Source organism: Notothenia coriiceps, unplaced genomic scaffold (assembly GCF_000735185.1).
Source record: "Notothenia coriiceps isolate Sejong01 unplaced genomic scaffold, NC01 NC01_scaffold00016183, whole genome shotgun sequence".
NCBI classification, from domain to species: domain Eukaryota; kingdom Metazoa; phylum Chordata; class Actinopteri; order Perciformes; family Nototheniidae; genus Notothenia; species Notothenia coriiceps.
Window position 1 is genome coordinate 77,836 of NW_011348884.1, and position 24,414 is coordinate 102,249.

The 24,414-nt window shown below is 44.9% G+C and overlaps 1 protein-coding gene across 1 annotated transcript; it reads right to left on the bottom strand.

Annotated features, from left to right (window-relative positions):
* Window positions 1–19,695: 19,695 nt before the first annotated feature.
* On the bottom strand, window positions 19,696–22,986 carry LOC104949425 (uncharacterized). The gene is made up of 2 exons (XM_010775785.1): window positions 22,440–22,986; window positions 19,696–20,109 (listed from the first exon to the last, which is right to left on the bottom strand). Exons 1-2 carry the CDS (start codon window positions 22,955–22,957, stop codon window positions 19,788–19,790), a joined length of 840 nt encoding a protein of 279 aa, XP_010774087.1. The 5' UTR covers window positions 22,958–22,986; the 3' UTR covers window positions 19,696–19,787.
* Window positions 22,987–24,414: the final 1,428 nt, after the last annotated feature.

Genomic DNA, 24,414 nt, shown 5'->3' on the forward strand with positions numbered 1-24,414 from the left:
TGCTTAGAGAACTTTCTTGAATTTAAGTTTTTTTTTAATTGAATGCCACATTTGTGCTGAATTTGATATTAACAAAGGCTAGCTGTGTTTATTAATTGAAAGTGTTATCACAATCAACACGTATTATTCCTTTGATGTGTAGGGACAGTTCAGACAGCTACACATCAAACAGGAAGGAGGGAAAGAGGAGATGAGTAAGGAAGAGAGAATTCTTTATTAGGCTTCATATCCGCTTGAAGCTCTGCTCCTAGATACCCTCAGAGGAGAGGAAGTGAGCAGGTCACAGGTCAGGTAGCTTAGCAGCCTGCTAATGAATATGTATCTGTCAAGGTTACACTCAGTTGACATAAATTGGCTTGTGCCCGACTTATTACCTTACCTAAATGTGCTTATGTCCACTCATTACCTTATGCTAGTCTATATAATGGAGTGTACCTTCATACATGAACACTGGGGCTGTGGCCAGGACATAAGAAAAGCTGAAGGTACTAGTCTCCCCGAAATACTCTCCACTTCTCACAGACTTTCGACAAGAAATTAAATCAGATCTTTAAAGATATCTGAAATAAAGTAATCACTTGGATTTTTTGTAACAAATGTAAGTAACTTTTTTGTAATGCTGCCTACAAATTACCTTATTTTAAAATGTTCTTAAAATGGTGTTTCTTGAACTAGTCAAATTCAAAAGCCTAAAAATAAGCAACACATAGTTTATAGTATTTAATTATAGTACATTATGAAATCCCCCGAGGTAACTCTAATAAAGTAGACATGACCTCAGCATTTAACATGAAGGCAATTTCTTTATGATATCCAAGTTTTTTTTTTTTTAAAGTTCAGCGAAAGAGATTGTAAAATAAAAAAGTAATTTAATTAAGAGATGTCTTTCGGTGAAAACAAAACACATGTTGGTTTAGAGAAAATACATTCTCCATTAAAATCTATGAAATATAACCATGGGAACTTCAAACTCTTATTATAAAACCAGTCTGAAATTCTATCCTTTAATAAGCCCATTACTTTTTGCCAGTCGTACATTTCATGACCTGTGAGATTCATCAGCAGTCAGTTTTTTTTATCATACATGTTTTTGTAACTAAAATAACCTAAAGTCCTCTTTGATCTCCGATCCAATATGGCTCAAACCCAGTCCGCTGCAGATCAATGAATACAATGTGACATGTGAGTCTGTGTGGATTAGTGGACCCTTTAAGGAATGCCATCCATAACGTCTTACTAACCTTGTCCTCACTGTTCTGCGCCTATGATAACACTGTGTGTTTGGTCCAGGCCAGATGGGATTTTAGTGAGCTGATAGTTGTCCACCTGTTGGTTTGCCTCAGGAGAGCGGGAAGCCCAGCAAAGCTACAAACCAGAGCCTCAGACAGACTGACGCTGGCCGAGCAGTGATCAGATGCTGTTTGACTTCCACTAAATAAGGAACATGTGTGCTCGGTGCTGGACTGATAGCAGGCTCTGGAAGGGTTCCAACACTGCGCAGCTCCACAGGTGTCACAGTTGTTCAGGGCTGTGTGTAAAAGCCAGTGATTGTGTGAGATAGTGTTAGCTTTTATGTTTGCGTGCACACACATGTGCGAGCATTTCGACCAGTGAAGCATCTTGAGTGTGAATATCTGTCCGTCTAGATCAAAGCTGTCTCCCCCTGTTGTTTTGTAGCTCTTGGCTGAGTCGGTGTGTGTGGAGGCTAGAGCTGCTTTTATTGAGTGTTGCTGAGTCGGCCAGTGGCCTGAGCTTACATGCACGGCTGTGGTCCTGTTGGATCTCTGTGATAGGCTGTTAAAGCTGACTGACAGCCCTGCTTTACAAGCTGCTATACATCAACCCGTAGACCTGCTGCAACCGTGGGAACACAGACACATTTGTTTTTGAGTGTGTGCGTGTGTGTGCGTGTGTGTGGCAGAGTCAGTGAGTAGTGGGGGTCAGCGTGGAGCAGAAACAGGGCCTGCTGTTGAACGATAAGGCCTGCTGACCCTGTAACCTCAGGCTCGCTGTGATGAGGTCATCTCAAATTACAGCTGGCCAAATGTTCCCTGTCTGCTAGCATTAAGACAGGAAGGTCTAACCTCTGGAGCAGAAAGCTTTTCTAACCCGCTGATGGATGCAGCCGCTCTTCCGTCCAAATGTATGTCCAATAAATGGATTAATAGACTCTTACTGACACACAATTGTTGGCTGGCAACCAGAGGCGAAGTCATGATATCATTCTATCACAGTATATCATGTATTGTTTCCAGTTGGACAATATACCCAGGACTGGCCAAATATTTTTTTGTTTTTATTCTGTTTTGTCGAACAATGTTTTTATTTACTGGATCGTGTACTTTCTGTTTTATAGAGTTTAAAGAAAGTGAATCAGGGTGCTCCGGCATTGAATACAAATAAATGAATAAGTTATTTATTATTTGGTTGCTTTTGGATCTCTGACTCTCAACAACATTTTTGAACGATAAAACAAGTTTGAATGCCAGACAATGTTTGGTCTAGCTTGACAATGACTTTTAGCAATTGGCTCTGTTAACAAAACTAAAAGTGCAACTCTGTCTGGATCCCTCTATCTTTGTCTTTCTTAGTTTCTCCCTCCTTCATTCTCAACTCTTAATCTTCCTCCTCCTCATCCTTCGCTTCCTTTGTGTCCATTTCAGTGCAGATCAAGACAGTCTTTTCTGGCGCTGATGCCATTTCTTTATTTTCCCTTTGAGGAGTCAGATTTATTGGTACACCATCTCATTTTAGTTGTTCAATTCATGTGTATCAACATTAGCAAAAAGGCTTTTTCCATGTTCAATCGTAAAAGTGGCGTGAACTACACAGCAGGCAAAGTCGGTGCAAAGCGTGCGGTTTAACTTGTGTGTATGTGTGTGCACGAGCATGAGTGTGTGCATGTTAGTGCACAACTCAAGCACAGATGTTCTCAAAGGCTCCAGTTTTGAGCCAGTAGTTCTCCCTCTCCGCTTGCAGAAAAAGGGAAGTGTCTAATAAAAGGCGGGTGTATGAGACGAAGTGAGTAACACACACACACAGAGAAAGAGAGAGAAAGAGTCTGCCTCGCTCGATCTCTCTGAGCCTGTGAGAGAGCATGCGAGTGAGTGAGTGAGCGAGCGAGGCAGGAAGCAGGGAGGGAGGCTGTGCCAAGCTGGAGCTGAATTCCTGCCAAGAGTCTACTTGTTTGCTCGTCTGGCTGGAGCCAGAGGCTGACCTTATTAGCTGGGAGGGCAGCCGTCTTATTAAAACACATCTGGCGCTCAGGGAGCCCAAATAGTCCTCATATTGTCTTCCTGCTTGCTCCTGACCTTGCGTTACCTAGCAGGAATGCTGACAAGGGCTTCACGCATCTGTTGAGAGTTTCACCAGGGTCTTTTCTCCCCCTCTTTCCCTCCCTCCTCTCCTCTTTCCCACCTTTGCTGGCGCCTGCACGGTAGCTCTGTGGGACCTGTTTTTCTTCCCCCCCCCGTCTTTCCTTTTCCCTCCCACTCTTTTCCACACGCCAACCCTCAACACCGCCACCACTCTTTTCGATGTAGCGTCCCAGTACCCCCCATGGAGAGACGTTTTTTTTTCCTGCTCCCCATGCCAGGTTGCTGTGTTGATACAATTATTCCTATGTATATATTTTATGTGGGGCTGTAACATGGTCCTGTTTAAATAGCTATTTACTGGTTATTTTAAATGTGGATGGTGCCGCGTCCTGGGGCTTGTCTTTATTGTCTATTTGGAAAGGGGGGGCTTCTTTATGGTGTGTTCAGTGTTTGTTAAGAGGAACCTTAAGTGGAGACACAAAGACTCAAGCTTATACTGTACAGGAACAGATTTCCAGCTGTCTTCACATTGGCTATACTTCAATAGCTTGGTGTGTGTGTGCTGTGTTGACTTTCTACACAATGCAAAGAAAGCATTGTCGGCCCACTCCTACAAAATATAGCCACAAGAAAGCATTTGTGTTGCTGTATAAGATGTTCTTTGAGAGCCCAGCCTCACTGATCCTTGCAGTAAAGGTCCGGGTGAGCCGCTGCTCACTGATCTGGAAACAGCACTATCATTACCAGACTTAACACCTGTAAGTACGTGTAAGCTGCTGCAGATGGAAGTGAAGTCTTCCACTTTACACACTGACGTTAAAGTGAATGACTCTCTTGCACACCTGTCATTCGTAACGCCACCCTTCAGTATGAATTCACTTTGACTTGTTTCATTTTCAAAGTTGCTGATAGAGTATTTTTACTTTTCAACATGCTCTCTTTTTGTTTGCTGCGCCGGTAATGGTCCCTGCTAGTGTTGGCCCTTTGACCCCTCAGCATCCTCTGGTTTGAGTGCGGATTTGTACTTCAACTTTTACCCTAGATGCCCTCATGACCCTGGCCCCTTGAGCGCACATCAGGCCCCCCAAAATCACACCAGGTATTCAGGTCCTTGTACAACTAAGTCCCTGAGCCTCTCCTCTCCTCAGAGGGGAGAAGGTGAAACAGATTGATGTGAAAAATTAGAGAGACAAGGAGATGAGAGAAGCGTGTTGATTTCTTTCTGTGGGGATGGCTGCTTGTGAAATGTTGCCCTAAACGAGTAAACATGAGCAATATCAGCTTCCATGAGCAAACAATGTGTGTGTACAGTCTCTTAATGGCAGCCTTCACAGGAAACGCTGTGCTGAACATCTGTTAGGTGATGGAGTCTGGACTCACTCATCCCACTCATAACATCACTCATTCCCTTCCTCTCTCTGTTCTCTCTCCATCCTCTGGACATCTTGCTTTTCTTTTTCATCTGTCTGGCCTTTGTGTGCAAAAACTTTATACAGATTTTGTGTGGTTCTGCTCAGTCTCCACACCCAGCAGCTCTGTGTATGTCTTTACTTTCTTCAGACAGACTCTCTGTGTCCCAGTGTAACACCAAAGCTATTGATGTGTCATTTGCAAACGCACGTCGTTCATTCCCTCTGGTGATTCCTATCTCACAGTCGCTCTCTGCCTTTCTTTTCGCTCCACCTAGTGCCACTATGACTGCATTTCTATGATGTGTGTCTTTGTCTGATCTCTGCTGGGGATCTGTGGTAATGCAAACACACACACACACACACACACACACACACACATGCTTACTTTGCCTGCTCTCCATCTTTAATTCACTCATGATCTGCAAAAGCTCTGTCATCAACCGGATGCTCTGCTCTGATTGGCTGCCAACACATTCTGTGTTACAAATACCATTGCTGAGTGAGACTTGCTCTGGTCTAGAGTTCACATGCACACACACACACACAGACACCCACACCCACACACAAACCATCTTAGTTAAAGGGGACCTATCATGGAAAATGCACTTTTGTACGTCTTTTATACATGAATATGTGTCCCCGGTGTTCCAGGGAACTCACCAAGTGTCAGAAAACACAACCCTCTCTCTTTTCCTCCATACCCAAATCTCTAAAAACGGGGCTGCAACGGATCTGATACAGACTGATCCAGATTTGAACATTCTCTGACGTCAGGAACGAGGATCTCTGCCTATATGGGCAACTCTCCACCTATCAGGGGAATGAGAGGTTGGGCCACGGCCGGCCATTACCGCTCGAAAGCGCTGGAGACGCTGTAGTACATATGCCAGGCCTGTAAGTGGCGCTGTAGTCTGCCACAAAAGCAGCGAAGAAGACTTCCCGCGCATGGTTGCCATGGTTGCCCTTTTGTTTATTCTCCGCTGTGGCTCTTTTACTCCCTCCCCGAGGCAAGCGTCTCACACATACACATACACATACAGCCAAAGGCCTCTGGTTGAAGATTTATTTAATTTGCTCCCAGGCTGTTGGTGAACTTTATTGGCTCCAAATCTTTTTACAGTCACATTAGCTGCTGTGTTTGTTCAGTGCAGGCGTATAGCCACACATATTGTATATCCGCACGCGAGAGAAAGAGTTGACCGGACAGACCCTGCATCCTCTGGGGAGATTCCAGACATTCCTCTACTTCCCTGCCCACTACAAAGAGAGCCATTCCCCCAGGCTCATCACAGCTCTGCCTCGTTATACACACACACACACACACACACACACACACACACACACACACACACACACACACACACACACACACACACACACACACACACACACACACACACACACACACACATACAGTAAGCTCGTTTCAGTGGCCTAAAGATCCAATTACTAAAGTCGAAATAGCTAATCCAAACAAGCAAAGTAAGATGGATCGATGCCCTCTTGATCGTGCACCGCAGTATCTTGCTGTCGGAAGCATGTGTGCTTGTGTGTCTGTAATGGGGGGGTTGTAAAGTGGGGGTCTTCCTCCCTCTATTGATGGAATAAATAACAGAGCTTCCTCCCTCTGCTCTCTGACTCATCCTGTTGTCCCCTAGGTGGGAGAGGAAAAGCCATGCCACTTCCATGCATCTTTCTCTCTTTATTTTATTTTGCTTCTTTTACCTGTCTCATTTATTTGTTAAATTCCAAATATGTGGTGCCAAACAGCAGAAAAAAATAAAAACCAACATACTGTACAGTCAAAATAAAGTTAATAATTAATTTGATTCATTTTTTTTATTTACACACACTTTTTATAAGCATATTCATGCCAGGGTGTTTTTGGGTTAACTGCAATCTGAATATATCTGTACGGTACTGTGCTTTACAGGACTTTTATGTGTGTGTGTGTGTGTGTGTGTGTGTGTGGCCGCCAGGTCCTCAGCATGGGAACAGCTGTTCAGAGCAGTGCTGGCCACACACACATGGGTCTGATTAGCACTTGGTGACTCCCTCCCTTCCTCCCCCCTGCCCTCCCTGCTCACCTCCCTCCCTTTTCAGTGGGGGCCGCGGCATGCTGGCGGCACCAATAATTTTAATGCCTAGTCTGAGTCTGCCAGGAGCACAGGCATGCGAGTGCACACACACACACACACACACACACACACACACACACACACACACACACACACACACACACACACACAGCCACAGAGTCTTGCCAAGAGAGGGAGCACAAAGCTCTCATGCTTTGATCTGCGCTTTTCCTTTTTCCTCCCCCTCCCCTCTCTCTGTTTACCCCTGACCTTCTCCTCTCCCCCCTCCTCTTCCTCCTTCTCTATATCCTTGCCGCTCCAGCACAGATGTTCTACCTCTACAAGTTCAGAGTTGACGTGAGGGGGTCTTCATGTCCCATACTAGTGTACACTAATCCCCTTGTAAATGTTATATATGGCCTGTTTTTTCAACCTCTCCTTCCTTGTCTGTCTTTTAGCAGAGCATTATATCAGCCAGTCTGTGTCTTAGTCTTAATGAAACAACTGAATGACTTCAATGATCTTAGTGGAATTGGGCTGGAGCAATAGACAACACTGTACAACTATTTATCTAGCGAAATATCCATCTGTCTCTTTTTTGATCTGAGCAAACACTTCTCTCCGTCCTCTTGATAGTGCAGTCCAGTAGGACATGTCTTTCTGAGGCAGATTCCACATGGAACTGATACCAGAAGAGTTGGTGTAATAACTCACAGAAGGAGGTGGGTGTGTAAGAGTAAGAGAGGAGGGGCGTTCAGGGGGTGAACGATGGGTAGGGGAAATGCTGTGATAAAGGTTTAGGACTAGGTGCGAGAGGTGAGGAGGTGAGAGAAGATGGTAGAAGATCAGGAAAGTGAAGAAACAGATACACAGCGGGTGGACAGGAAGATCATATGCAAGGAGTGCAAATAGGAGAGAGTAGACCATGACTCATCAATGTGGCTCCACTTAGTGAATAGTCCCTGTGTTTGTGAGGGGAGACAAAGTGTGTGTTCTGTGTGTATCCATTGAACAGAAGAAAGACCTCAACATTAAACTTTAATAGAGAGAGCTGAGTGTCAAATGCAGTAGCTCAGGTGTTAGCAATAATTAACATTATACACAGTATAATAAGTTCAGCCTCTATTCATACCCAATTATGACAATTTCTGCAGCAGTATTTACATTATGTAACCACAAACAAGTACAACATATACTGTATATTCACAACATGTATAACCTCTAAAAAGATAGATTTGAATAGATATTAAATTGGTTTTAATGTAAAATGACTATAGGGCCCTAACAGAGGGTATTTAAATGAATGGTTAAGCGCTGAATGTGACACGTGTCTATGTAGCCAAAGCTTTTGTACATTTTACAGTTTAGACTCTCCTCTGTCAGTCACACCATCTGTGTCTCTTCCCCTGTCTCTGTGTTGTATGTAGAGCTTGAGTGTCAGGAAATTCCCTCTGACAGACATATATCCATTTAGAGAATAGATTGGGACCGTGTGTCAGACTCCTGAGATCAAAACCACAATTTGTTCCAATGTCTGCTGTCTGGACAGATTCTTTGTTTGGGTTAGGGGAGATTTCTTGTCTGTCTTTATGGTTTTTCTGGACTTATTTAGTCATCTTCGTTTCTGCAAGAATGAGCAGAATTAGTTTCAATCTTTTTTGTATGACATGTTATATCATTAGTGGTTATGATAGGATGTGATGGCTTTTTGGCAGTGAAAGGGCTATATTTAGTGCAGAAAGTGTAATAGTATGATCAGCCACCAGATGGTGCCAGTGCTCCACTCAGGACAGGTGTTGCTACTGGACCAAATCAGATGTGGAAATCTCTAATTTTGATAATTAAAAGAAAGTAGACTAAAGTAACTATACACAGGACAGGAGTGGAAGGCATGTTAACTATTTAAAGCAGTGATTATCTGGGCTTGTAAGTGTGTGTGTGTGTGTGTGTGTGTGTGTGTGTGTGTGTGTGTGTGTGTGTGTGTGTGTGTGTGTGTGTGTGTGTGTGGGGTTACATGTTCATTTGTTTGTGCAAAACTGATCATTCTTGTGCAACAGTTCAAGTCATCCTGCACCTCTGGGTGGCTTGGAAAGTCTGCATAAATGTATGTTGGGGTTTTGAGGAAAAGGGATATGAAGCAGCTGTTTAAATGCTTTGTACAGTAATTGCTGTTGTGTGTGTGTGCGAATGTATGCGTGTGCTTGTGTGTGGTGTATGGTGTCATCACTTGGGCTGTGTTGTGGTAGACTCTCGGCTCCACACACCAGGCAAGTCTGTAATTACTCAAGCCAACGCTCATACACACTGTTAACTTGTAGAGTCTGTGGTCCCCCCACCCCACTCTCTCTCTCCCTTTCTCCCCCTTAAAGTCTTCCTCTGTGATTCCCAGTGTGGTCCCAGCTCTGGTTTGGCCATGAGATCTGTCTCCTGTGTTTTGGAATGTGTCGGTGCTTCTAGCCAATTTACTCTCATGAGGTATCATAATGAATTCTCTGACCAACGTGACCCAGCCAAGCAGCCAATTACACATGACTCTGTTTAGATACGTTTTAAACAGGGAGCTAACACATACCAGACAGGTTTTCAAATTGTCCTGTCAGCATTGTGTGTGTGTGTGTGTGTGTGCACATGTGTACAGTGTGCATGTGTAAACCAGCTGTTGGTCTGGTCCAGCCACACAGATAGCTGCCAGAAGCTTCTTTGACCTCTGATATTAACACAGATACGACACAGCCCCCCCAGCCTCTCTTCCCACCAAACACACCAACACTCAATCTGAGATGTACTTTTTTTTTTAACATTTCTTTTTAATCATGCCAGTAGGTGTGTTTGTGTGTGTGTGTGTCTGTTCCTATGTAGTAACTGCCAACAGTCGGAGGAGGACAAGAGGCTAAGCCACATCTCTAACCAGTTTGAGAGCCTCCCTATCTCTGCTAACACAGACTGGGTTGCTGGGCACAAACACACACACACACAGGCGCACAAGCACACACACACACACACACACACACACACACACACACACACACACACACACACACACACACACACACAGGCGCACACGCGCACACGCACACACACACACACACACACACACACAGGCGCACACGCGCACACGCACACACGCACACACACACACAACCTATCTCTCTCTCTCTGATGAACCTGTGTCTTTCTCTCTGATGAACCTGTCTCTCTCTCTCTGATGAACCTGTCTCTCTCTCTCTGATGAACCTCTCTCTCTGATGAACCTGTCTCTCTCTGATGAACCTGTCTCTCTCTGATGAACCTATTTCTCTCTGATGAACCTGTCTCTCTCTCTCTGATGAACCTGTCTCTCTCTCTGATGAATCTCTCTCTCTCTCTGATGAACCTGTCTCTCTCTCCGATGAACCTGTCTCTCTGATGAACCTGTCTCTCTCTCTCTGATGAACCTGTCTCTCTCTCTGATGAACCTGTCTCTCTCTCTGATGAACCTGTCTCTCTCTCTCTGATGAACCTGTCTCTCTCTCTCTGATGAACCTCTCTCTCTCTCTGATGAACCTCTCTCTCTCTCTGATGAACCTGTCTCTCTCTGATGAACCTGTCTCTCTCTGATGAACCTATTTCTCTCTGATGAACCTGTCTCTCTCTCTCTGTCTGCCTGTCTCTCTCTGATGAACCTGTCGCTCTCTCTCTGATGAACCTGTCTCTCTCTCCAGGAGGAGGCGTGCAGAATGGCCTGGACACTCCTCACTGAGTATTATGGTATATCAGCTGATCGACTGTATGTTTCATACTTTGGAGGAAACGCTGAGTCAGGACTTCCTGCTGACGAGGAGACGAGGAACATCTGGCTGGAGATCGGGTAACACACACACACACACACACACACACACACACACACACACACACACACACACACACACACACACACACACACACACACACACACACACACACACACACACACACACACATACACACATTCCCTCTCCCAGTGTGGCTAAACTAGATTAGTGTGTGTAAAGGCTCATAATCCCTGCTGCCTCCCCAGCAGGCAGAGAGGAGCCTGTCCTCCAAATTAGGTTGGCCTCTCTGGGTGATGAGTGGCTGCCAGCAAGGGTCTGCTTTATTTGTGTGTGTGTGTATTTCAGTGCGTGTATTTTAGCATTTGTGCATGAGCTGTGAAGCACACGTCTCCAGCTGCTCTGTCACTTTTCAGCACGTAGACATTCAACCAAAGAAAGGACACAGGAAGATGGCACTAGGAGGCCTTAGGCACGGTGTTTGGTATACTTAGTGTCATCATTTACGGCATGTTTATCTTGGTAGATATCACAAGGCAAAAGTTGGGTGTATAAAAGATAAACAGAAGTAGTCGAAACTTAACATCAGGAACTGCTTATCAAAGCGTGTCAGCATATACTATCTCCTGGCTTAGTACTGTATGTCTTTAGATGACTGTCAAGCAAGAAAAAACCTACTCGTTTAATCGTTAATACCTACTCAATGCAAACCCCAAACAACATTTTTAAGAAGTGAAAATAACCTTTTAACACATTCTTGTAAAACAACATTGTTTTCAAATGTGTTTCTGCATTTAAGGGCCCTTCTCACTTTCTTTTTTGTAAGAGCATGCTATCTTGGCTTACATTGTTGTATTTCACTCTGTAGTATATTGCTGTATGAGTGTTTGGCTGGGCTCTGCGTACTGTATGACACACATAGTTCACCTTCTATGTAAATGTAACTATGGCAGCATTTGTGCCTTACTTTCTTGTAGTCAATCTCGACACAATTATGGGTATGTGTGTGTGTTTGTGAGAGTGTGTGTATTCTTTGTGTCTGCTATAAGCCCATGTCGGGATGTTTGAGCCCTTTGGACAGGAAGTCATTTGAACTCCTGACCTGGGATTGATATAAAGGCGAATGTATAATGTAACACTATAGTTGACATGCACAATGGGATAGAACACTGTGCAACTGTACATTGTATGAATAATGAATGTTTAGTCTATTTCCTGGTTCATCTCTCAGTGCCCCCCCAGCATCACGTTTGATCAGTGTCAGCAACACACATTCCTCCGGACTTGTTAAATGAAGCAAAGCTAATTCTAAATCTCTTCCATTAATGGTAAGGTATGAATTATCCTGATTATTTCAATTTTTTAACTACCCTTGCGCACATATGGCTTATCCAGTCCCAGTCTTTATGATGTTGTGGATGTTGTCCTTCTGTTACCCTCTGTGGTGCTTATCATCATGATTCAGCAGGCTGAATGTTATACCAAGGCATTATGAGCTGTGGGGCAGCACTCTTTGGGGTCTTCAGTGTGCTAATAGTGAAGGGCCCATAGGGAAGCACAGTAATTGGTCTTTATTTATGCTGAGTGAAGGCTATGATTAACTAATATCACCCCTGAGTGTATCCCCTGCGTGACTGCGCATGCACGCACATACAGATCCTTTATATAGCGTGTGTGGTAGTGAGATTGAGTGGAGAATTGAGTATTGGGCTAATCCCTGGTGGCAGACTGAAATCCCTGTAAAGCTACTAACAGGCAGTTAGAAAAATGCATATTGTAGTTCACTCACAGTATCACAGTGTCTTTTTAGAGGAGGTTTGATGTTACCAATAAAGTGTTTGATTGAATTTGTATCAGACCACAAGTGAAGGGACAACAGTTTGTCCGATATGCATTTGTTCTTCCATGCTGTGTTTACCAGTATGTTGCTTATTTAGCCTCTGCAGAATGCCATTAAACTGCCAAATACCAAAGCGACTTACAATAAGTGCATTCGACCAGGAAGATACAAACTTGAAGAAAACAGAATCATATAAGTACATCAGGTTTCATAGAGCTAAAACATTTCAAGTGCTACTCAACTGGCTTTAGATAAGCCAGTCCTTTGTTAGTATATAAGTGCTTTGTTAGTAATTCTTTGTTAGTAATTGTATCGCTCGAAGTGGAGTCGAAAGAGATGGGTTTTCAGTCTGCGCCGGAAGACGTATAGGCTTTCTGCTATCCTGATTTCAATGGGGAGCTCATTCCACCATTTTGGAGCCAGGATAGCAAACCTACGTGTTTTTGCTGATGGGAACTGTAGTGCANAGTGCATTCGACCAGGAAGATACAAACTTGAAGAAAACAGAATCATATAAGTACATCAGGTTTCATAGAGCTAAAACATTTCAAGTGCTACTCAACTGGCTTTAGATAAGCCAGTCCTTTATTTGTATATAAGTGCTTTGTTAGTAATTCTATCGCTCGAAGTGGAGTCGAAAGAGATGGGTTTTCAGTCTGCGCCGGAAGACGTATAGGCTTTCTGCTATCCTGATTTCAATGGGGAGCTCATTCCACCATTTTGGAGCCAGGATAGCAAACCTACGTGTTTTTGCTGATGGGAACTTGGGTCCCCCTCGCAGTGCGGGTGCGGCGAGCCGTTTGGTTGATGCAGAGCGGAGTGCACGTGCTGGGGTGTACGGTTTAGCATGACAGTTAAAAAAAGCAAGAGTGTTTGTGAATGCGTGCACATGTGTTTGTGTCTTTCTCTGCCAGTGCTAATGAGCTGAGGGCAATAAGGCCAAGTTTTTTCTTTCAAGGAGACAGACGGCGAGCGGGGACAGTGGTGCGTGTTGGGCTTCAGACTACTAGACTTACACACATGAAGGCAGCAGCAGCAGCAGCTTAATTCACGTTCAGGCTCTGTTGTTCTGCCTCTGTATGCATGGCAGACCCACCTGTGTGTGTGTGTGTGTGTGTGTGTGTGTGTGTGTGTGTGTGTGTGTGTGTGTGTGTGTGTGTGTGTGTGTGTGTGTGTGTGTGTGTGTGTGTGTGTGTGTGGGGTTAGGGGGGGTGTGTGTGTGTGTATGTTTGTGTGTGTGTGTGTGTGTGTGTGTGTGTGTGTGTGTGTGTGTGTGTGTGTGTGTGTGTTGTCAAATCCCCATAGCCTCTGTGTTCTCATGTGTTTACTCCTAGTGTAGAAACTGAACACCGGGCTGTAATCAGAGCTGCAGTGAGAGGATCACAACAACAGTGTTCCCTCATTATGGCTCCAGCAGATCACCTTTACCTCTCGTGTGTGTGATTATGGTTCCACCCCTGGTAGCTTCACAGACGGCAGAGGTACACGTGGATGCGGGCGAAGCTATCTGCATCTTTTTGTGTGTGTATGTGTTCTCACTATACAAAAAGCGTTGTTTATTTTTGCTCGAAGCGACTGTGTTGCTCCGAAAGGCTTGGTCACTGACATATCAAATACCAAGCCTGCCACTCACTATTTCATCCATTGGAATGTGTGTATTACAGAAACATAACCAATAAGTGGTCTATCATTTGAGCATATTCAAATGTGTGCATTCAAGCGTGGGAAAGAGTAAATGAAAATAGTAGCACTTTTAGGAGGGATTGAGCCGTGAGAAATGGAAAGAGAGAAATATAATCAACAGAATATTGTTCACTTACAGAAGGACTTGGAGTCTGCAGCAGCTTCCGGGGTGTTCTCACATGCTCACATTAATAATGCAAACCCCATCATTCAATAATTTACTTATATTTTGTAAGAATTTGAAACCATCCAGTTTCTATCATATTCTTGAATGGAAAGTGCTGTTTAAATAAGATTGATATGCGGTCCTCTAATTTATTTTTAATGTGCATTGGTATTACTTCAAATGTTTACATGTGAACAAACCCATATTCAGTTTGGCTCCAAAGTTCAGAGAGCATCCCAGAACCCTTCTCCTGACTGAAGAGCATCCTCCCCCAATATGCTGCTGCTGATCTCAGTGTGTGAGGTACACATCCGTTTCCTCTGCTCCCAACAGATTCCCATTATTGAATTAGGATAACCTGGCCCTCCTCTCCCCTTCCCTCCTTCTCTTTTCATTCTCTTGGTTTTATATTATTGCATTACCTCCGCTTCCCTAACCCTCCCTCCCTGCTTTATGTGGCCCAGTAATGAGACAGTGACAGATTACCCTAAACCCCACTCTCTCTATCTCCCTCCCATCTCCCCCCGCTCACTCTGAGATAGCGACTTGCAGTGAGCTTCAATGTGCACCGTGTGGATGTGTGTTATGTATGAAGCGTGTAAGCTCAGGTGACGGGGCTGTGATGTGGTTCATGTGGTACAGATTCTGTTTCTAATCCCATGTCAGGCATTTAGTGCCAATTTGTAAGAGAGCTGGCAGGTAGAGTGAAACCAGAATTAAACACCAGTAGGCCCGGCATTAGGGTAACCCAGGATATGATACTATCACAACATTTAGTGTGGGATCACGATGCTAACGCCTTATCCTGTTGGGTATAAGGGCCATGGTGGGCATCAGATTGTATTGGAAAGACCTAATGGGGACAATTTGCTTTTAGCCCAACGCTACAGTATCACAGCGTATAAAAACACATAACACCATATAAAGTATATTATGTACATGCTTTACAGCCAAATTGTAAAGCACCTTGGATAAAAGCTCCATATAAATGAGCTCATTCACTATTAAAACCTCCAACTTGTTCATAAGTACAGTACCGGTACTTGAATAGATGTGCGTAGTTGACTTTCCACCTTCGCCTATAATACATCTCATTAACAACTGCTCAGCAACTGAAGAGGAAAATATACTCCTAAAGTGTCAATGTAATAATAACAGAAAACTGGGCTCCACCTTTATCTGCTCATTCACGATACATAAAAAGTAATGTTCACTTTTCCTGAAAGTTTCCTTATGTCTTCTTTTTCTTCCCACATTTTTGTTTCACCCATCCAATTTGTCATGTTGTCCTCTCGATGTTGGAGTGTTTCTGCACAGTGTGTGTGCCTACCATATGTGTAGGATAGTGTGTTGATGTGTTGGACTTTGTATATGAGAAGAGCCTCAGTAATCCTATTGACAGAGATGCAGCTTTGCTTCAGCTCAACAGCAGCTGTCTAGTTTGGAGCGGAGGGGTCCAGTTAGCTGCAGGGGGGTGGGGTCGTCTCCGTGTCCACTCTTGTTGACCCTCGTCGCTGTCATTAAAAGCTTTTATGCCTTTGTCTACCCCTCTGAGTATCTCATTTAATTCATATTTGTTTTAAAATGCTCGCATTGCAGTAAGTCATCCAATTGATTGGTTTGAAGTGTTTAATATGTGGTTAACACACAAACACTCTCACACCCCCGACCCCCGGTTCTGGTCTTGCAGTGGTCTGCTCCGCCCCTGCCTCAGTGCTGTCTCCATGTCTCAGAGCACACATTCATTGCCTAATCTTCCTCTATGTTTAATTTACAGCCTTGGCTGCTGCTGCCATATGCTCCCTTTGTTTCCTAATAACACACACACACACGCACGCACGCACGCACGCACGCACGCACGCACGCGCACACACACACACACACACACACACACACACACACACACACACACACACACACACACACACACACACACACACACACACACACACACACACACACACACACACACACACACACACACACACACACCGCTCTGTGTAGCATTGCCTACATTTTCAGCGTTATGCAAAAAAAGCCAGATAAACAAACATGCCAAAGAAAGCCACCCCTCTTTAGCAACACTACTCAACCTCTCCACAATTTTCCACAAGTTTGTTGTGTGTGTGTGTGTGTGTGTGTGTGTGTGTGTGTGTGTGTGTGTGTGTGTGTGTGTGTGTGTGTGTGTGTGTGTGTGTGTGCGTGTGTGTGTGCGTGCGTGCGTGCGCGCTGACCTGCTTGAGGTGAGAGACCTTTACACCATCTGGTATGCTTAACTTGTTCCCATTATTGCTCCATCTTTTTCTCTCTTTCTGTAGGGGTACTTTGGGTGCTATTCTTTTCTTCTTTCTCTTTTCTCAATATGTTGCACTGCACCAGCCAAACACAAACACTGTTTGTTGTATATCTGCACACTGGGTGATGCAAAGCAGTGCTTGCAGAGTGTGTGCTCAGCCAAGGGCAGCTAATGTAGTGTCACTGTGACATACAAATGGGCCGGGAGCAGCGGTGCTGTAGATGATGAGCACTCCCAGGCCTTTTTATACAGTGCTGCTGTGTGAAGAGCCCCTATCCTTATTCATTTTCATGGCTCTGCAGTCCTGCTATTGACTTAAAGTGCAGCGATGCAACCACCTACTCCTCTGCATTTGGGAAATATAATGAGCTACAGCGACAGGAATTTAAATACAGTGGAGTGGCGAGGGCAAGAGATGAGAGAGGGTAACACAAGTGGAGCGAGAGAGTGTGTTTCCTGTTTGCTTTGCTCAGGACGCGAGTGAATCGCTGCGTTGTTCTCCGCTCAATTTATCCCAGCCACTGCCGTTTTCTTCCTCTAAGGCCCTCTCTCTTTCACAAGCTTCCTTCTCTTGCTCTCCTGGCCAGAAACACATGCTTTGAAATGACGTATTCACACAGCGAGACACTTTCAATGAGGGTGTGTATGTGAGAGAGACACACAGAAAGAGAGTTTGTGGTCTGCAGGGCTTTCTCTCTGGCTCCAGAGGCCCTGGCCAAGTCAGCGGTGAGGTTTGGCTCTCTTCTCGCACCACTGCACACACACTCTTGCACACATACAGACACACACACACACACACACACACACACACACACACACACACACACACACACACACACACACACACACACACACACACACACACACACACACACTCTTGCACACATACAGACACACACACACACAGTCTGTCTTTCTTTGTGCCTTATGCCTCTCTCCTCCACTGACCTGTCCACATAAGTGCTCTTTTTGCTTTTCATACAGTAGGCTATCCCTCTTGCCTTCCTGCCACCCAGGAAGTAGTTCACATCTTGATTTAATGTGCGGACCGTGTCCCAGGATACACCCCAAGTTGTTCTGCAGTGAGCATTGCACCTCTACAGTACCAAACTCTCCTTCTCTCTCTTAATGTATTCCCCAATGCTTCACTTTCTCACTTAACACACACACATTCACCGGACACAACACAGAAACAAAAGGCAGGAAGAGTTCTTTCCCGTGCTTAACGAGACAAAGAGTCATTGATTTAGCAGGCAGTACAAGGAGTTAGGAGCGATCGATCTTGTTAAGCCCGTGGACATGCTCTGGACTGGAAGAAAGGGAGAAAGGACTGGAGTGAGGACAAGGAGAAAGCGAGAGAGAAACACTGAGAGAGGGAAGGTTGAGGTGTGTGATCAAGAGATGTAGCTTCTTAATATGGTCACTGGGCAGCTATTAATGTGTCCTTAAAATACATCTCACACCTCAACAGATCCAGATGGGGATCACTATACCAGGTGGGCTAAAATAGAGAAAGGGGAGTGAAGGGGGGGGGGATGATAGAGTACAGAGAGAGAGAGAAAGGGATGATGGGTAGGGGTGTGAGGGATTGAGATGGAGGCAGCGCAGTGATGCATGAAGCCTTGTGGAGGTTATGTATGTGTGGCTGTGTGTGGTGGGGCATTTTATGGTGAGGCTGAGGTCTGCCTCTTGGGGTTTGCATGTGAGCCAGCTGTGTGCATGTAAGTGGGTAAGAGTGTGTCTCTCTGTGTGTGCAATGAATGCGTTTGCGTGCTGACTCTACTGCTACCCTTTTTAAGGAAAGATCTAGCAACAACCGTTACCCTCAGTAGATAGCTTAAACTCCAGTTTGAGGATCAACGTGCCCAGCTAAATGTGTTCATGCTATCTGAGCTCTGTGTCTTCATCATGCATTCAGTCTGAATACAGCACAGCTTTAAACTGTAAATGGTGCTTTGTTGGTTGGGGCGTAACACATTACATAGTACAATACTAAATGTCCACTTTGAGGATAACACATCTGGGAATTTGAAGATTTATCACAGTACTCAGGGACAGGCTTTCACTACTGTGTCTTTATAACATAGGCAGCTATTTTACCTTGCAATATTCTCAAGGTAAACAGTAGAGATCCAGTGTGCTTTTCATGGGAATGTGCGCTGCAGAGGTATAATGTTGCAAGTGTAGACCCAGGTACAACCTTTGTGTCAGATGGTGACCCTGTGTTTCTTTTGCTCAAGGCCTCTGCTTTGGCATCCTCTGTGCATTGGACTGATCCCACTCAAATACATGAGTAAGCTGTGTTTTGGTCTAACCGCCTTTCAGTCTATTGTGAGTGAGAGGAGAACGCTTATTGTCAGGATACCTCTTTAGAAAGTAACAGAAATTGGTATTTGCTTTGGGATTTTTCAATAATCTTTCCATTTCAAAACAATGTCCGTCCTGAGTTTCAAAAGTCTAACGTAAAATGAACCAATTTGAGAAGTTTAAAGTAACTTCCCTTGAGTGGAAGTGCTAGAAATCAGATCATCTTTGGGAAATAGGGAAGGAATTTTCCTTATTAAATTAAAAATAGTGAATCAAAACTTTTGTAGATATCTTTTTTACATTATTCTTTTCATACTCTACCCCCCCCTCCCCCTCCCCCTCTCTCGCTCTCTTTCTCAGGCTCTCTGTTGTCATTTCCCAGTGCTGCTTGTCATCGAGTGACAGCGAGCACATTGTTGAGCTGAGCCTTTTTAAAGGAAGCTGCTTTTTTATGGGCAGACATAAAAACACATGAAGCCGGCGCCGTTTAAAAAAACATCACATTTCCCAAGGCAGCCTGCAGAGAACACAGAGAGAGAGGAGGGAGATAAGGGTGGTGGAGGCTGAGGGTGGATAAGGATACAACAGCGTAGCACACAGAGAATCAAATAGAAACAAAGAAGATCACTTTCTTCTCTGTTCTTTCTTCTGTTATATATCCACCTTGCCTTCTTCACATAAGAGCACACAGACATCTAGTGAATGCCTTGAATGTTAGGCTTAACCATGACATTCATTTCATAAATGAAACTGATACCACACGTGCTGCACAAACTCTATTTATGTAACTGAAGATAATCTGTGCAAATCAAGATGAAGTGTACAAATCGGTTAATGTCCAAATCTGTGGACATGTAGTGATGTAGGGAGTTTCTGTGAGTCTTCTCCTCTGATGAATATCTAAAGACAGACGTAAAGGACATGGGGACATCTGGTACCAGGCCAGATGATTGCAGCAGTGTTAGTGAAATGTGTTTTCCCCTTATTGTGGCTTGGCTCTGCACTCCAGAAGCGGTTCTGACTTGATGATTGGCTGTAGCACGATGCACCTCCATGGAGCAGAGTCTGGCAGGCAGGGGGCCCACGGAGACAGAGTTCTGCCCAGGCCAGGGGCCCTCCAGCTGGCCTGAGGTCTGGAAAGCTGCCCCTGCTCACCATGAAAGACTGGTACTGGCGCTGCAGCCAATGTGGGCTTGTGTTTGTATAATCATCTGCATCACGTCTATGAGACAAACACATATTCCTGTCGATAAGATGAGATGCAGGATCACATAAGATAAGATAGAACTTTATTGATCCCAATTTGGGAAAGGCCTCTCTATCTATCATCTTTATTCTTTGAATCTTTGTACGACGTGTATACCATATGGATCTTCAATATGTCTGATGATCCATGATAAGATATATGCTAAGAGTTTTAGCATGTTTCATATTCCAGAATCAGATACTGAATTACACATGTTCGTCTTGTTGTAAAGTTGTAAATGACTCCAAGTATGCGATACCTTTATGAGTACAAATGTAACATTGCATTCCCCCAACACTGTTGGACTTATAAGGGATGTTAAAGCATCACAATCAGTGCTGCAGAGTCAGAGATATCATTCTTTTTAATCCTTCTTTCTTGTTTAAACCTGGAACAAACTCTTTTTAATTTCCAACTCCTTTTAATTTCCAACTCACAGATTTTCATTTTTAAACATGTCGTTTTGAGACACACTAAGGGTGTCCATGTAGTCTCTAATTTCTAAATCTATAGAAATTAGAAGTATGGTTCAAATGAATTTCGAAAGATGATTTTGTTATTACATATGAAATGAAGCATTGATATGTTAGCATGTGATTAGAGGGTTGCATTCATCTTGATACCATGTAGCCTATCTGTCAAAGATGAATTTGACCGTTGTAAGAGCAGAACACCAATGATCTGTACAAATGTACAAGATTCAAGTCAGTCTAAAATGCAATAGCCATTTTACATTCGCTCATACAGTCAACCTTCAGATATGCTCATAATAAACACACCATATCAACCAACATTTCATTTAGTTTTGACGATTGACAGACAAGTGATAATGGTTTTTGTTTTATATATGGAAACTGTGAAACTGTGATGATGGGATGTCGTTGGCTGTCTATTGGTGGTTATCATTGCAATTGGCAGCTTGACACGTTGATGAGTGTTTAAGCGTTAAACATGCATGGATGCATGTCATTTGCAGACACACCTAAACCTCTCACAGCTGTTAAATTGAAGACACACACACACACACACACACACACACACACACACACACACACACACACACACACACACACACACACACACACACACACACACACACACACACACACACATTTATGTTGTGATAAATCATCATGGTCTCTGTGTCCCATTCTACCAGCTGCTCACTGCACTGCTTCTACGTCTGTCTTGTTGCTAGGATACATACACACTCAGGGAGTAGCTCACCCCTTGTCATACACAGTCTGTTTGTGCCCATACGCTGCCAAGGTGTCACAAAGTCCACACACACACACACACACAGACAGACAGACAGACAGACAGACAGACAGACAGACAGACAGACAGACAGACAGACTAAACTTCATGTGGCCTTGTACAAACCCAGTACATCTACTGATGCTGCCTACAGTGGTACACAGTGGTTTTTTTCAACTGGGGCTCATCCTTAACAAGTCAAATGTCATTTTAATTAACAGGGATTCATAGCAGTGCCCCAATGAGTGTATTACCATTTTAATTCATTGGAAATGTTGGCAGTGATTGGCTCTTCCCTCTTGTCTGCTGTCTACTCCCTGGACACATTGCTAATGCCATTAGAGGGCGCTAGTTGTCTATCTGCCTCCACGCTGAAATGGTGAAGCATCACTTCCTCCTTATCAGTGAGGATACCTCGACAGTGGCTCCCTCCTCTCTGTCTCTCTTTGCCTCTCTGCTTGGCTCCCTCTCTCTTGCCTTTTTATCTCTTCCTAAGCCTGCCTTTCCCGTCTCATCCCCCACCTCATCTTTTCCTCCCTGCCGCTCTCCTGGTTCCTTCCCTACATTTTCTTTTCATCTGCGACCTGCAAATCTCTTTACTTCCTACCTCATCTCCTTCTCACTTCTTTACCTGCCTCTATTCCGGTCCCTTACATCGCTGCCAGTTTGCCTCCTTCTCTTCCATTCCTCCTCTCTCAGTTTTGCCCTCCCATCTCAGATGAGATTTCCCTTCACAGATCCTCCCTTCCTTGCCTCCCTTCATGTCTTCCTCCCTCCCTCCCTTTCTCGCTCCATGCATTCATCCCTCTTGCCCCTCAGGGCTTTGTTCTGCCTTAATCAGGGGCTTAAATGTTGCATTCTCACCCAGACAATGCCTGCCATTCAGTCTGGGCCTGTGCAAATAGGTGTGCCCTGGTGCGCCAGCGGGCATGCTATGCCAGCCTCGCTGCAGTAGTCGTGATCAGCCAGAGCCCCCAGCTACAGGAGGCACTGCTCCACACGCACACAAACTAGCAGCAGCAGCAGGAGGTGGAAGAGCAGAAACTTACTGAAGGCTGCCTTTGAAGTGCTGCCATACAAAGGCATGGATGGCCAAAGCCACACTCACAAAACAGGCAAATGCACATGGGCACAAATGGAGTGCAGGGAAAGGGACTCTTTTCATAATCAGCCATTTGCATCGTGTCCTTTCCTTTCCGGTTTCCTCTGCTTCTGGCTTGCGGTCTTGATTTGTGTGTATGTCTTTTGTGGGGAACAGCCCTGTGTTGTGTTTGGTGGTGAAATAGCAGAATAGTGACTCGAGGGTTATGTGTGTGGTGGTGGCTTCGGGGGACCAGCAGCCTGTTTCTTGGCCACCTGGCATGTTCTTTCTAGGAGGCAGTGTAGGCCTCCACCCAGCTGGATGATGCTCGCTGTCAGACTGGTGTGTCAAATCCAGGCAAGCCAGCTTCCTCCCAACAGCGACCATCTGTCTGCATCCACTATGGCACTCTACCTGCAGATAGCAAGAGACAAATAGGGAGATGTTGACAATTATAATGTATGTTGGAAAGAGAGAAGCCTGCATATACACAGAGGCTGTCCAGCCAGAGCTCAGTTTTGCTCCTAGCCTTCAACTGTATGTTCATTTCAACGTACAAAGAGAGAGCCAGAGGGAGGGAGAAGATAAAATAGAAAGGGGGTGGACAGACGTACAAACATGCAGTTGTCAGACAGCAAGTGACACACAGAAAGAGAAAAAATGTGAGCCCACACTCGCCCATGCTATCTATCCTCCTCAGATGGCCATTTGGGCTTGTTAATCTATCGCCTGGTAACAGAGACAGCCTATCAACTACAGCCACGCCCCTCTGCACATGCTCATAGAGAGGGGCTCATTTGGATCTTTGAAGGGAAAACGTGCACACCGCACCGAAATGCACGCACATGCATACACATAAAAAAGTCCCCACAAATCCTGGCTTGTCATTGCTCTCCATTGTTTGGCTGCGGTTGCTTTCTCCTGGTGTGACTGCCAGCAGATGGCTAGCACTGAGCTGTCAGAGTCAGCCTGGGGCCCACAGGCAGGCACCCACAGGCACACACACACACACACACACACACACACACACACACACACACACACACACACACACACACACACACACACACACACACACACACACACACACACACACACGTGTAAAAACTCACTCATACAAAGAGTGTCTTATTGCACACCGACCATATGCACAGTGTCCACTGAAAGGCTGGACTCTGGTTCTATCACTCCTCAAGGTCTGCTTATACTTCAATTTCAAAAACAGTCTGTGTCACACGTCACACTCTTTTATCTCGTGGTGTTTTTCCACACACAGGCCTCGGGAGTTGCTCAGCTACAGGTGCCCCTCGTGACCCCTCTCACTGTAATGACTGTGTAATCTCATAAAAGGGCCGCCTTTCTGCATTAGCATGTGTAAAGGCCATTGTGTGCGTTTGTGTGTGTGTGTGTGTGTGTGTGTGTGTGTGTGTGTGTGTGTGTGTGTGTGTGTGTGTGTGTGTGTGTGTGTGTGTGTGTGTGTGTGTGTGTGTGTGTGTGCCTGCGCATAAGTGACTATTTGAGTCTTGCGTATGCTGCCATCCTTTGCATCTTTGAGTGTCTAAGTGTTTCTGTGTGTGTGTGTGCGTGAATGTGTTTCATAGTGATTCGATGTGTGTAGAAGCAGGTGTCGGACCTAATGGAGTGTGTCGGCGCAGTGTAAAAGCAGCTGCTGCAGCCCGGGGTCGCACGGGGTCACCCAGAGGTGAAAGGTCAGGGTCGGGGTGAGGAGTTGGCTGTAGCTACATGACATTCCTCCACTCACTAATCATAGCTCTGATGAATGGCTGCAAAGTGGCAGCTGGTAGACAGGGGGCCGTGTGTGTGTGTGTGTGTGTGTGTGTGTGTGTGTGTGTGTGTGTGTGTGTGTGTGTGTGTGTGTGTGTGTGTGTGTGTGTGTGTGTGTGTGTGTGTGTGTGTCACACTCTTGCACACATACAGACACA

What these genes read in the sequence shown, in the direction of transcription:
- LOC104949425 (XM_010775785.1), bottom strand. Translation starts at nt 22,957, where the DNA reads ATGCAGGCTTCTCTCTTTCCAACATACATTATAATTGTCAACATCTCC. An exon ending in CACTTCAAAGGCAGCCTTCA is followed by an intron (nt 20,110 to 22,439) that starts GTAAGTTTCTGC and finishes TTTGTCTCATAG; the next exon opens with ACGTGATGCAGATGATTATA.